The 13,840-nt window shown below is 39.1% G+C and overlaps 1 protein-coding gene across 1 annotated transcript in view; it reads left to right on the top strand.

The window, feature by feature from the left end:
* fstl4 (follistatin-like 4) overlaps window positions 1-13,840 on the top strand; it is a 185,823-nt gene that overhangs the window by 106,534 nt on the left and 65,449 nt on the right. The window contains exon 5 of the mRNA XM_065963116.1: window positions 12,331-12,521. Coding sequence (XP_065819188.1) covers window positions 12,331-12,521 — 191 coding nt within the window. The remainder of the gene's footprint in view (window positions 1-12,330; window positions 12,522-13,840) is intronic.

Raw genomic sequence — 13,840 nt, 5'->3', positions numbered from 1 at the left:
GTTGAATGAGGGGAAAAAAGAACAAATACCATTTACAACCAGACCAAAGTCATAGTTTCTTTCTAGAAGCAATTCTCTGAAGGGACACAGAGTTGTAATGGGGTACATGTTTTTTTTAACAACCCTTCCCCATAAATGATAAATTCACCTGTTTGTTATTTGCACTGTGCTCATTTCTATGAATAGTCTTGAGGCAGAAAGATCTGAATATCTCATCGTCCATCCAGGTCAACTCATAAAACCTTGTAAACTTCAACTTTGACAAATCACATTCCTTGTATTTTTTTCTCCCCCTTTCATTTTTGAGGATTTCCCCCAACGGCAGCAGATGTGTGTGACCCAAATAGCTTCACATAATGAACTGAGCGGGCGACATGCAAACAGGAAAAGCCATATCAACAGAAGCCAGGCAGGGAATTCAGAAGAACATGTGTTATTTGTTTGTGTTTTGTTAATTTCCCCCTTCATTAGTTCTGTTTTCTGGTTAATGGCCTGCTATGCTGCTGTTTCTACCTGCTGGCACAGAGGAGGACTCCAGTTGTAAACCTCTAATGAGTCAATATCAGTCCTCTGCTGCAAGTATGTACCTTGGGGGGTGGAAAACATTTTGATGTGCAGTCAAATGCACTCTGACTTCTTAAAGATTGATTTATCTTTTCTTCTAGGACATGAAACACAACATGGTCTCAACACAACAGCAGAAAGGCTTTGGTTTTGTGATTATACTTATTTTTACCATTGTGGGTTGCACTACAGTACAGAAATATTTGAACATCCCAGCAGCAAATGGTAAATGCTGTGAAAGGAATTGATATGTTTTGCTGAATCTTTGATTTGTATAGAAAGTGATACAATCATCACAGCGGAGTCAGCATGATCTCCATCATTTTCATACACATTCCAAACCAAATAAGAAACACTAGATTTTCACCTTTTCAGCAATGCAAGGTTTTTAAATTCATAACATGCACATAATAAGAGTATGGCTTTTTTGTTTTGCCCATCAATCCGTTTAGGTGCTACCTATTTATTTCTTTAACTGTGAATTCATTAGTTGGAAAGAAAGTATGTCATCCTTTTAGCGCATGGAAAGTCACGGGTACAAGTTTGGGTTGTTTGGCGGATAAATCCAGAGACTCTGGGAGACTTAGGGGTTCCCACACAACATCCCACATATATGAGGCTTTTACCACAAACAGACCTGTTAAGGTTTAGCTAAAGAAAGATCATTGTGTCAAAAAAGTAAGTGTATCCTCTTTACTTCATCAAGTGTCTGTTGGTTTTGTTCACTGTTATAGAAAGTCCTCAAGCTGACCCTAACAGTAGCAAAGCCCTTTGAGCCGCTTAATATAATGATAGACATTTTCTAAAGGTCGTGCCTTGGTTAACACTGCAGATATTCTTTTGAAAACCAACAATGAATGTTTAAATTATATATATATTCAACACAGACATATAGGGAAAGCTGAACCATCATTTCATCCTCAGTTAAAGGTTCAATCAGCGGTCCACTGTGATCTCATAATAAATTTAGAGAATAAAAAGAGAGGACATAGAATCTTAACCTTTTGTACCTACAAGCAAATGAGTACCCTGTAATTATTGGGAGGCAAATAAATGACCCCCATTATGATCTGATTGCATTGTCTCTCATTAGCTCAGGGGGAAACATACTCATTGTAATTGCAGGTTGTCATCGCAGTCGAAATTAGCTCCCAATGTTTGCTTCATCTGATGATAATGAAAGCACTGTTGCTTTTGCATGATTGCGGAGAATCAAATATTGTTGAACAATTCATCTCCCCTCTTGGGAAAACAGCAGATGCCAAATTAATTTCCTTTTTATTCAGAGAAAATCACACTTGATGGCTTTACAATGACAATTTGGTTAAAATTAAAGAAAGGTTGCATGCAAATAAGCATCAAATATATGATAGCATTACTGCAATCTTATTTACATAGTGTTAATACTGTGCAAATATTCCTGTTTTTTTTTCACGTCCTTAAAAAAATGTTGACAAAAAGAAGATTCAACTTTGTTAACAGTTTCTACAGCAAAGATTCACACTGAGTGAACAAGCGTGACACTGACGTAAGGATTAGATCTGTATTAAACAACATTAGGAAAAAGGACAGATAGGAGCTAACACAACGATTTTTCAACTGGTTTTACTATAATTGACTTAAATGAGCAATATGTAAGTCTGACACCTAGCATTTAAAATGGGTACTTCAGTACAAAATCAAAACATTGGCGAGCACGGTCTCCCCTCGCCCCCTCCTCCATAGATGCTATGTGGCGGACACAAAAGCTGCAGTGTTTATCCAGAAACCTTTCTGTGCTCTAACCTCTCTCCATTTATCAAAAGCATCTTCACTATTTATTCTAGTTTTACCACGTTAATGGTCGTGGAGCTTATTCGAAAAATTCCAGGGCTTTTTAGGGCAGTTATAAATGAAACCAGTTCACTTGCCTGCTTCCATCGCTCTTCGTTTGCCGTTTGCCTGACAAACCAAGGGGCGTCCAAAGCAGCAGTGTTCGGTTGCCTGAAATCCACCAACCTTCTCTGGTCACAAAAAATGGAAAAACATTCTGTACCGGAATCGAAACTAAGGAGGAGGACATACTGGCTGCTGCATTGTTGTCAGAGAATCCAGCACTTCAATATAGCATAATTCCATAAAGTGCATAAAGTAGTTTCAAGTGGCACAACATTTTGGCATTTTTTTTTCCACTTCGACAGGGCATTTCTGAAAAAGTGAACTTGTCTGAACTTGAAATATCCGTTTGTTGTGTAGTGAGGTGTTAAAGTTTTACATTTTCGTTCATAATCCAAGCCTGTCAAAAGACTCTCCCACACAAAATACTTCAGCCTTTGCCACTGATACAAAGTTATGACCTGTAGAAAAGAAAGGATGAACCCTTGGAGTCTTCTGAAGGATGTGCGTTCAGAGGCAGAATCTAGATGAAAGATAACACTCTTAGATAAAAGGGATTCCTCTTTGAGGAAAGGAAAAAAATAAAAACCTTGTTCTCAGCCTACACCTGTCTTGCCCTTGTTCCTCTTTCTTGCATTTCAAGTGTCAGTCCTCTGCAGCATTGATCTGCACATACGTATGTGAAGAAAAATACTCAAACTAGTTGAAGGCAAGAGGACACCATATTCATTATTTCTCCATAGTGATTGTCATTTGAAGAGCGTTGAGCCTTTTTTTTTTTGTTCTCATCTTTGCTTGTTTTTTGTGGAAGTTCTAAGTTTTACTTTAGTGTGATTTGATTACAACAATATCCTAGGCTTAAAAGTCACATACATTATAATTAAAAACACTTTGACATAGTTTTCAAACACAAATATGTGTCCCTGCATGGCCTGTCAAAAAAGTCCATCCTCTCTGTCTTTTGCCTGCTCCACTTTCCAGAAAATGTGTGCCAAAACGGGCCGTTTGGAGATTTTCCACAGCTAGATGTTTGTTTTGTCCCCTTGAGTCTGTCTTCTCACTGTAAACAATAGGGCATGGTGCAAGAAAGCTCAAGCCACATCTCCTTCTAGAGGGGCAGTACCAGTCTGTTCCAAGCAGGGCTGAAATAGAGGAGTTTATAGGCATACATAAATACAAGTTCACAGTGGATTCTTGGCTAGAAACTTTTCAGACATGTTTTGGGGGAGCTCTGAGACTTATTTCAACTTGTTGAAAAGGAGTATAATATGTGACCTTTAAGGAAGTGTGAGCATTAAGGGTTGTTTGTTTTGTAGGCACTGTTCATGTTGTCCTTATCAGTGCCATTTGGAAATCATTTAAAGAATTGTTAGCATCTCTGCCTAAAATACAGACTTAGATGACAAAATCAAGAAGATTTTGATTAATTAAACTAACAGTCACAGCGGACAAACTGTTTTGTTTTTGCACATATCCAATTGTCACCTTGCTGCAATAATTCAAAGATGTGCTACAGGACATTGTAATAACACTGGTAGGGTTAGTTAAGGCAGCAATTAAAAATTGATATGACCGCAGCCACCACAGCCATCACTGATGTGTGTCAATGATTTAATGTTTTGAGGGCATAGACAGTAAAGCCAACTTTACTCTCTCTAACCTAAAACCAACACTTTTTCACAGTATTCTGGCAAAGGAGAAACCTTAACTTAGAGTTAAGTTAAAAAATCATCCATTCTCTGTGTGTGTCTGAAACTTTTCCTCACAAGGTCACTGCTGTATTTCGTTAGCTAATGTCAGATGTTAGTGCAGGGTTCTCTGTCGTCACTGAGTTTCAGTTAGGCCACATACAGCCCAGGGCAGTGGTAGCTGCCAGTCCCCACATTCAGGCAATTTAAAAGGGGTATACTCGAGGGATCATCAGGCAGCAGCTTGCAAGCCTCAGCAGGGGCGATGAAAGGTCCTGAGATTACTGTATAGCTTAGACGGCAGGTGTTGGGGGAGGGGGGAGCATGGATACTTAGAAATGTAATCAACACCTTAACATGTTCCCAGTCTCAATCTATTAATGTGAATAAGGGCTTGGTAATTATTTTGTTTTGTTAAAATCCATGTCACCAGGGTTATATGTGCAGGCACAACTATATGTGTGCTCTGTCAGTGACATTTAGATGTGATTATTGCGTGCGTTGTTATTCTTGAACCTGTATTGAACAAATTGTTCTTTTTCATTTGCTCTATAGGTCCTACAGGTCATCATATTAGTCCCTTCAGTCTCCATTAGTCAGGAGGCTGCTGCTGTAACAGCACAAACTGCACACATTAAGGGCTGATTGGTTTAGGCTGCAATTTCTGTGAAAAATGTAGAGCAGAAATTACCAGATTGCTTTGGCTGTAGTTATGGTATGGTGCATTTCTGCTGGAAATAAGTTAATAAGCAAAATTACATCCAGCATTATGACAGCAAGTTGAAAAACAATGAACAAGTTTTTGGTATGCTGTATAGATTAAAGGACCTCTTCAGGAAACTGTGTGATTTGAGATGTAGAATACTGACTTTTTATTTTGACTGTAAGAACGTTGCCACCCTGTTTGCAGTGTTCGACTTCTAATAGTTTAATTTACTTGGTTTACAACACAGAAGATCACTCTGCCGTAAACCAACAACAATGAAAATGATCACAACTCGGTTCCTCTTTTTTTGTATTGGCTTTGGCAATCTTGAGTTTCAGATAAGAAAACTTTCTCTCAAGGCAGTGAACCTCTATCGTTTTTTGATGATTGATCCAGATAAATGACATGTACATTGAAGAGTCACACCATAGGCAATTGGAAAAAATGATCAGTACTCCCCCAAATCATTTTTGGATGGATTGACTTTGCATGTTTCATATCCCATCTCATGCTGTAACGATTTCACCAACCCACGATCCATTGCATGATATACAAGAAAGAAATGTGTTCAGTACACCACACTTCAGTAAGTCAATGTGATATAAATCCACATAGAAACATACAAAGTTTAATTTCATTTAAAAAGACAAACTTTGTTGTAGGGGTAAGCTACCACTTGAGACATCCACAGCTCTTTATAGTCAACTCTTTTGATCAAAATTGGAAGAAATCATCTCCCTAACACACACACACACAAAGGACTTGTGTGACTAATTAAGTGTTCTTTCTTTATAAAGGCAAGGAAACATCCATGCTAGAAGACTTAATAAAGAGTACTGCTGATGTTTCAGTCCTAATATTTCATCTGTTTGCTGCCTGCTGCTTTTAAACCAGCTTCCTCTGTATTTGCAGTTGTCATTAAGGTCGCTAACACTGTGAACAATATACAACACCTTCTATGAAGACTTATTTAGGTGCTGTAACATATGCGGTAGAGAGAGTTGATATAAAGAGTATCTAGTGTGTCACTCACAGCCTGCCATTCACTGAACATCTGTTCAGTGCTCTTTATACTAAATGATTCATTAGAACTAATTAAGCACAAAGAAAGGCTTCAACATGTTTACCTCCTAAGTTGATCACCTGCCATGGGACGAGGGACCACCAACATCCTACTAGTTAATATTTTAAAGGTAATAACAAAGGAGCAGACACACAGGTGGGCTCAGGAGGCTTCTTCACACGCACACAAAGTATCCAAAGAAAACTAGCAGCATCCATTAACCATTATAATTGTTCAAAAAGCATGATGCATGACATTCTGCATGGGTGTTGAAAACAAATTGTTGAAAAGAACGTGTCCCCCTGGTGCTCTTCAGTGTGGACATCCAACTTAGAAACTATAGAAGAATCTGTAACCATGGGCTACTTGTTTTTTGTGTTACATTTCCTGAAAAAGATGAATAAAGTATCCAGCTTAACTCAGGTCAGAGAGAACCCCATCAAAAGAAGGTAAAAAGCAGTTGCTTGAGCTAGTGTAGCTACTTAACTCTGCACATCTCTGTAAGTTTAATTTTTTCTCAGACTGATGGGAGTCTCTGAGAGTGAGTGTGTATGAGTAAAAGAGAGTCCGATTCAGAAAGAGAGAGAAGAGCAGATATAGGGCTGATGGGTATAGTGCTGACGTGCAGTTTGAGATAGGCCTACAGACAGACAGACAGACAGACATGCAGGGAGTAAGTGGATGCTATACTGTACTATTTCTCCTTCACTGCTCTGCCAATAACTTTGGTGTTGCATTGAGTTTCTCATTTAGTCAGTGCCAAGCTGCACAGACTCTGATAAGACTTCCTGAGCTCACCCTGATCCACGACGCTGAATGTATGGCGAGGCAAAACCGGCAGACAGCTCACGGAATTTAGAGGTGGCATTTCAAATCAGTTTGAGTTATGTATATGCTGAGTAACTCTAAACTATGAATCATCACTTTTGTACTCTTTTTGATACACAATTATTCATCAAACTGCTAAAATAATACGTTTCAGAAAACAGTACCAGCAGGAATATTTATTTAGAAGCACAAATGGAGTTCTATCCATCACACTGACCATGATATTATATGCATGGTCTTATCAGCATACTTCTCGGGTAACCAGTCACATTTAGTCATGAGATTTCTTTATAATGGACAGCTCAAACCCCGAAATCTGCTCATCGTTCATGCTTCTGCTGCTGCTGCTGCTGCTGCTGCTGACCAATGTTTCAGCAAAATCCCTCGGTCCCTCCTCCAACCTCCTCCTGCTGTTCTTTGTAGATGGATGCTGTGCAAGCTGTTTAGGAATAATAGCTTGTTAGAGCCATGCTATCATATTCATGGAAATATATGTCTATAGGGCTTTTTATTGCTCTTCCAGCAGCTTCTCCCACATGCTCTTCTGATTCATGTGGAGTACTTCCTCGTGAGCTTTGTGGTTTTTAAACAAAGGCGTCTTCTTTTTTGACTGATCACTGCTCTTAGGGGTTTTTTTTATTTTGAATCACATTTGTGATACTATTCATGGATCTTGTGTTTTTTCTGACTTTGTCATTGATCGTGTTTCTTACAGTATCCGTCTTTAAAGTTGGTTTCAATGCAACTGTGCAGTCTGCCATGCCTTCAGTTCACTCAGATTTTCTGCACACCCTCAATAAGTCCAAACAAAACTATGTGATTGCATGCAAAATCACGTTTTCCACTACTGCTGCTTTATCGTAAAAGTGTTCAACTAGTGAGCATCCAGGTAGCCTTCATAGTGAAAGGGCAACAACAAATGCCGCCTGACAGGTCAGAGCTGACAGCCAATGATCACCAAAGTAAAATCTACAATAACGGCTTTGCATCTTTCTCATCTGAACCTTCCTGTAACTTGTTTTAACTTGATCAACCAGTTTGTCAAAAATATATATCATTAACGTTACCATGACCAAAAAGTCTAAAAGTTTTCTTTGCTTGATCAAAAAATCACGATCATTTCTGTTTACAGAAAACAAACTAAGGCAGCAAATCTGTGAGCACAGCCAGATCTAATTCATTTATAAAAATATGTACTCTCATTGCTATCAATTTATTGTATTGGTAGAAAAAATGTATAGATATAATATGTTAAGGAAAAGAGTTTTAAGTGTTTCAAATCACAGCTACCACAGACAAAATATTGGATGGACTGTGAAGCTCACAGTAAGCCGATTTAAAGAGCTGCCAACAGTGATTATGCAACACAGGGCTCTCCTGTGACTTGTGTCGCCCTTCCAAGATTTGCCCGGCTCTCGCAGACCTTACTGCCCCCAGGAGCAAGGGGTGTCCATCATATTCATAATTATCTGGAAGGTAGGTCCATCAACATCCCATATTAGCTTCACAGAGACGCCATGGCAGTAAATAATCCCATCAATTCAGCCAGGGGAGGTCAGGCAGACATAAATTTAACACAGAACACTTTCACATCCTGGAGGGCATTGGAGGGAGTTTCTTATATGGAGGATTTATGTCTTGGGTTTCCCTTACCAACCTCTGTGCTTTTTAACTGTGGAGCTGAGATTTCATCCAAAAGGCACAGGAGAAAGTTTGAGTTTCTTTGAGTCATACACACCTTAATTGCAGTCGATGTATGATTGCTTTGTACCTTTTGAACTTCTCTAGATTCCTGAACAAATTGTTCCAGCAGCAACACTTGACAGCAGACCAGCAACAATCAGTTTTTGGTTCCTCTCTAGCCACCCAGTCACGCTCTGCTATCAAGAATGCCTTTTTGTCAAGCAAGACCGAGAAGGAAAAATGTGGCACAGCAAATTAAAAGCAAGTTGTCTTTAGTAAGAGATGTTAACAAAAGTAAAATGCCAACTTTTTTGGTATTGTAAAGCGAATAAGATCTTGTAATACATTTGACTGGTACAAAATAAACATTTCTGGTAATTTATCTATATCTTTGGCATTGCTCAAAATAGACTCAGCATTCTACATCCTATATATTTATCCAGCCCTTTTCTTTACTCTGCTTTGGTTTTTGGTTATTATTCTCTGTGCAGACTGTCCATATTTCCGACTTTTTCCATCTATTATTTCGAACATTTCTGCTTTTATTCTCTTGTCTTTAAATTGGATAGTCCTGTTTGTTCTTGAAGTAAAAAAAAACACGATTTCACAGTACATAACCCTCAAAGTAATAATCATAAAAAGATGTTTTTGTGCTCTGGATTGCATTATACAAGCTCTGCCAACACGTTCATTGTCTGCATCACAGCAGTTCCACTTAGCACAACAAGGAATGATAACATTTTTTACACACATGAAAATGCACATGTCTCAACCTCACTTTTTTTTCTTACTTTTGAAAGTTTTCCCCTATTCTTTAAATGTTCATCAATTGCATTTTGATCCTTCGGACCACTCATTTCCCTCTCACATGACAGGACTTTCTCCGCTGCTTCTCGACTCTCTGTTTGTTTTCCTCTGCCTGACATTTATAGACTCTTGAGTTCTGAGGTTGCTCCGAGCAGTGCGGAGAAGCTCTGTCTCCGGGACATTGGGTGTCCATGGTGCGAGCAGCTTCGGATCACTCACTTAAGCAGCTAACATTTCAAACGGGCAATAAAGGGAGTCCTAGTCCCTCTAGAACAATAAAACAGTGTTAGAGTCAGGGGTGGATGCACTGTAATACGGACAGATATTTCTTTGTCACTGCCGCAGATGCTGCGCTCAGCAGAACGAGAATCAAAGGACATTCCCTCCACAAAAGAAAGACAGCGTGATTCACCGTATAGTCCAGGTGAAACATTGACTTTTTTCACAATGGTCAGAGGAAAGAAGGTGCACCTTGAGAGATAAGGAAGTAATAATGGCATCAAAGTAATTTATGACCTTAATCAAATTGTGTCAGAGAAGCAGCACCGGTGGACATTGTCTCCTCCTACAGACGTTTTTTAAACAGCCTCAAAATATCCCTTTTTTAATATGACACAGTCAAATTTCCTTTGGAATATCTCCTCATAATAATTTCCCCTCAGTATAGATTCTTGTGGGGGCAGAGTAAGTCTGAGCAAAGAGAGGATTGTTCTCTCCGTCTATGACAAGATGTAAATCAGCGTGGGGTTAATTTGTTTCTGTCCTTCTCGGGCAGGAGCAGGGATGACAGCTAGGTGATGATCCCTCATGTCTGATCCACCTCACGCCTCATTCCCCTTGCAGGAATAACATTGAACAGGGATTTTGCCAAGACCTTGACTTAACTGTTGGCTTGTAGAGAAGAGTGCACCCTGTCTCTGACGTGTGGGTGTGTTTTGAAGGGTAGCATGTCGAGACTTGCATGTGGGTGTCATTGTAGGTTGCATTGGCTTTGGTTTTTTGTGAGTAGGTTATATGTCAAACATCATGAACTCCTCCAAGAAATTACCAGGAGATAACTGAGATTTGTTGGACTGAGGACTTCCTTAATTTTTTTTGCTTTTACCTCAACAACCAAGCCAAACATTGCCACAGTTTGATAAATGTCAAGTCACACAAGCTATGACATGAAATGTGTATTCATTAGAAGCTAGAAATAGTCCCAACAAAGTTATGATTTACTACTGTTTGACTGACTTTTCTCTAGTTTTGGAAACCATTAAGAACAATATCAAAACATGTATTTTTACACATGTATAATGATTAAAGCCATAAGTGGGATTGGGATTAGGGTTTAGTGTCACAGATGGTAGCAGAGACGGAAGATATTAAGCAAAAGACTGATTTGTTTGTTTTGGACTTTTCATGGTATTAAAAAATTGAAAACTGCCTTATTTTTTATTTAATATTACATTTATGGCTACAGAAGGGCTAGTCTGCAGGAATCCCATCAAATGCAATTTAACGAACAAAGTCGGACATATTTCACCACCTTCCAAAATGACCAACATATCAATAATCTCCCACCACTGGGGTCTAAATCTGATGGAAACATCTGGTCACATTAAGGGAAAGCACAATACCCATGGTACATTAAAACATTAAAGCTCTCCTGGTGACATGGGAGGCGGAACACTGTACAACATTCATGTTTTTTTTTTTTGGGTTGCATCCATCTTAAGTTTTCAAGCTGTGTCATTCAAACACCAATCTCTTTTTTAATAATTTTTCAATAATGTCTCCCAATTTGGGAAAAAACAATAGACGGAGAGCAGTCCATATAGACTAATGAAAACCTTTAATATTATTTTTTTTGTCTTAACTTAAGCCTGTCTCATTGTCTCAGACCAGGCACTTTCATATCAATAAAAAGTTCATTTTAAAAGGTTGTTCAGGACTTAATCATGGGTCACCCTGAGCTTTCTTTAGAAAAGAAGACATGCACACCAGGAAACCTTTGTTTGTTCACCTCTGCTTGTACATATGCACAAGCATTAAAATATGTGCATCTTTAATTAGCACTTTAGCATTGAGCACCACAGCAGGAGTCATTTTTCTGTCTACTGTAACTTAGCTGATCCCCTGTTGACTTATCTGCAGTGACAGTTTTGCTAACAGCAGTAGATATGCTCAGACAGCACTCCCCACTGCAACGAATTTAGAACTAAAAGTAGATGCTGGCTCTCAACTTCTGGAGTGTTTCTTTTTGGTCCGTCATGTCCGGGCACTTTGGATTCATTAGCTTTGATAGTTGTTGAGTTGTGATGAGATTAGGCAATAAGATAATTCTTCTGTACTCTCAGAGGGAGGGCTCCTGCTCTGCAGGGATCAAGCAAGGACGGTACCTTATGATTTATTCATTGGGTTTTCTTTTTTCATATTTTTATTTCTGTCATCACCATGTTTCTGACTCCCACCCACCAGTCAGGGCTCCATGCTGTCATGAGGCTCGGATAAAGCAAAAGAGGGACACAAGAGAAAACGTTAAAAAAAATGTGTCTTTCCCTCTTAGTATCCGCTGCTTATTTGCCTGCCCTCCATTTGTTTCAAGTTCGCCACAGCATGGGACAGACGTGTTTTGCATAATTATTTATTTCAAGTGTGAAGAAAAAATAACACAGCACGAGTGCTGCCCGTGATTAGTTTGTGGTCTCTCATTTCATCTCCACATCCTCATCAGGCAGAGCAGTCCAGAGAATCAGGGGAAAGAGGACTATTCTGGTCTGAAGCAGCTCTAATCCCAAAGCAAAGGAGGACAAGAAGCATGAGAGGTTTAAAATTAGGGTGTTTACCTTTATGTTGTTTCATGTGGATTCAAGGATTAGTTACTAATTAATTAGACCCCCTGCACAGTAAAAGCTGGCTGACAAATTATGCATACAAAAAATACAACATTGTAATTAGTAAATACTTAAGGACACACACATGCATGCACAGAAATACACATTATCTTTCCTCTTTTTATAAAACATACAGACACATTCAATCCAATGAACTGCTATAATCCAAAGAGACTTTCCTTAAGTAATTGAGGTTAATCAAATGTCTCTTGTGTTTCTGTGTGTTTGCTCTTGTAGGCAATGCATGCACCATGTCGGAGTACAACAAGCTGAAGAGCATGCTGTTGCATATGCAGCCCAAAGTGCTGGAGGCTGGAGAGCAGAGCCAGCAGAGGGACATGGAGGAGAAAAGAGCGCTGGTGGATACCATGTTCAAATACCTGGATGTTGACCAGGATGGCCGGCTGGTCAGTGATGAGCTGGAGAAGGTGAGTATCGAACTGCATAAATTATCAGGTCGCTGTATTGATGGACAAATTATTGGTTAAGACTGATTGAAAAAGTAGAAGTTCTTGTCATTTTTGAAATGGATGTTAGATTGTTGGATGTGTCATAACACAATCTACGTTTGGAATAGATATAGACAATACATTCCCAACTTCATCTAGAGTTTAGGGCATAACTATGTTATTTATTCGAGTTAAAGACAACTAAGGCAGTGTATGACTCACACCATTGAAAGACAAATCTTCGACTAAGAATAAGATCATTAAGAGTTAAGATGTGATTCTATTCTTGCTCATGTTTTTGCGTCAGTTGATTAGATTGTGTCTTCTTTGTGAGCCCCCCTTCAGAGTTGTTACTGGGTGAGTGACATGTGGCTGGAGCATTTAATCATCCTGTTTGACAATGAAAAATGTTTACTCCCCACAAGGGTCTGATGGGGAACAGTGTGTAGGGGGGGGGGGGACTAAAAGATTGGCATTTGAAGGGTGTGAGGAAATGAAATTATTGCGGGCATCATCTGGTGTCAGGAAATGGGCATCAGAGATGGGTGTTAATTAGACTCCTCCCAAGCAATGCTGTTATGTCAGGGATTTGTGCCAGAAAGCAGTGACCGTGTCCAACTTCGACTTCATCAGGAAGATAAAATTGTCAGATGCTTTTTAATGTCAAACATTAAAATTGTGATGTGGTTCTTTCTTGTGTTTGAGTCTGAGGGAAAATAACCTTATGAAGAAGCTGATGATAAATAAGTGGAACTAAAAGATAACATAAAAGATGCCACTGTGATTAGCGTCTTTTCAACTCACTATGGGTCTAATGTAAATGACAATATGCTTTGTCGCCTTTCAACATTTCAATAGATGGAGTGATTCTTGGCCTATTTCTAGCAGCAGAAATAAATAATTAAATGACTTTCCTGGAAGATCTAGACTTCAAAATCCAACAATATTTTGATCAATCCCAGCAGCACTCACTAATGCTGACAAGTTTCCTGGAAATCTGTAGACTACACACTCTGTAGGAATTTGTAAATTCAGTTTCCAAAGAGCTAAAAGATGAATTCCAGTTATCCATCCAGACTTTATCCAGTTGAGTTTAAATCTTTGGTCACAGAAAGTCTTAGAGGGTAAAGTCCTGTACATTGGCTATGAAATAGTTAGCTGAAATGCCCAAAGGACGGATCAGTGTGTCACTGAACACATGGCCAAAGCCTGCTGTAGGGCCCAAAAAGAGCAAAATAAAGTTTGCCACATCCCTTAATCTGCTGTGCGACATGTGCAGCTCCGTATAGAATCCATTT

This window comes from Labrus bergylta, chromosome 14 (assembly GCF_963930695.1).
Source record: "Labrus bergylta chromosome 14, fLabBer1.1, whole genome shotgun sequence".
Taxonomy (NCBI): domain Eukaryota; kingdom Metazoa; phylum Chordata; class Actinopteri; order Labriformes; family Labridae; genus Labrus; species Labrus bergylta.
The sequence above is the reverse complement of the archived record's forward strand: the minus strand, read 5'-3'. Positions and strand labels throughout refer to the sequence as shown.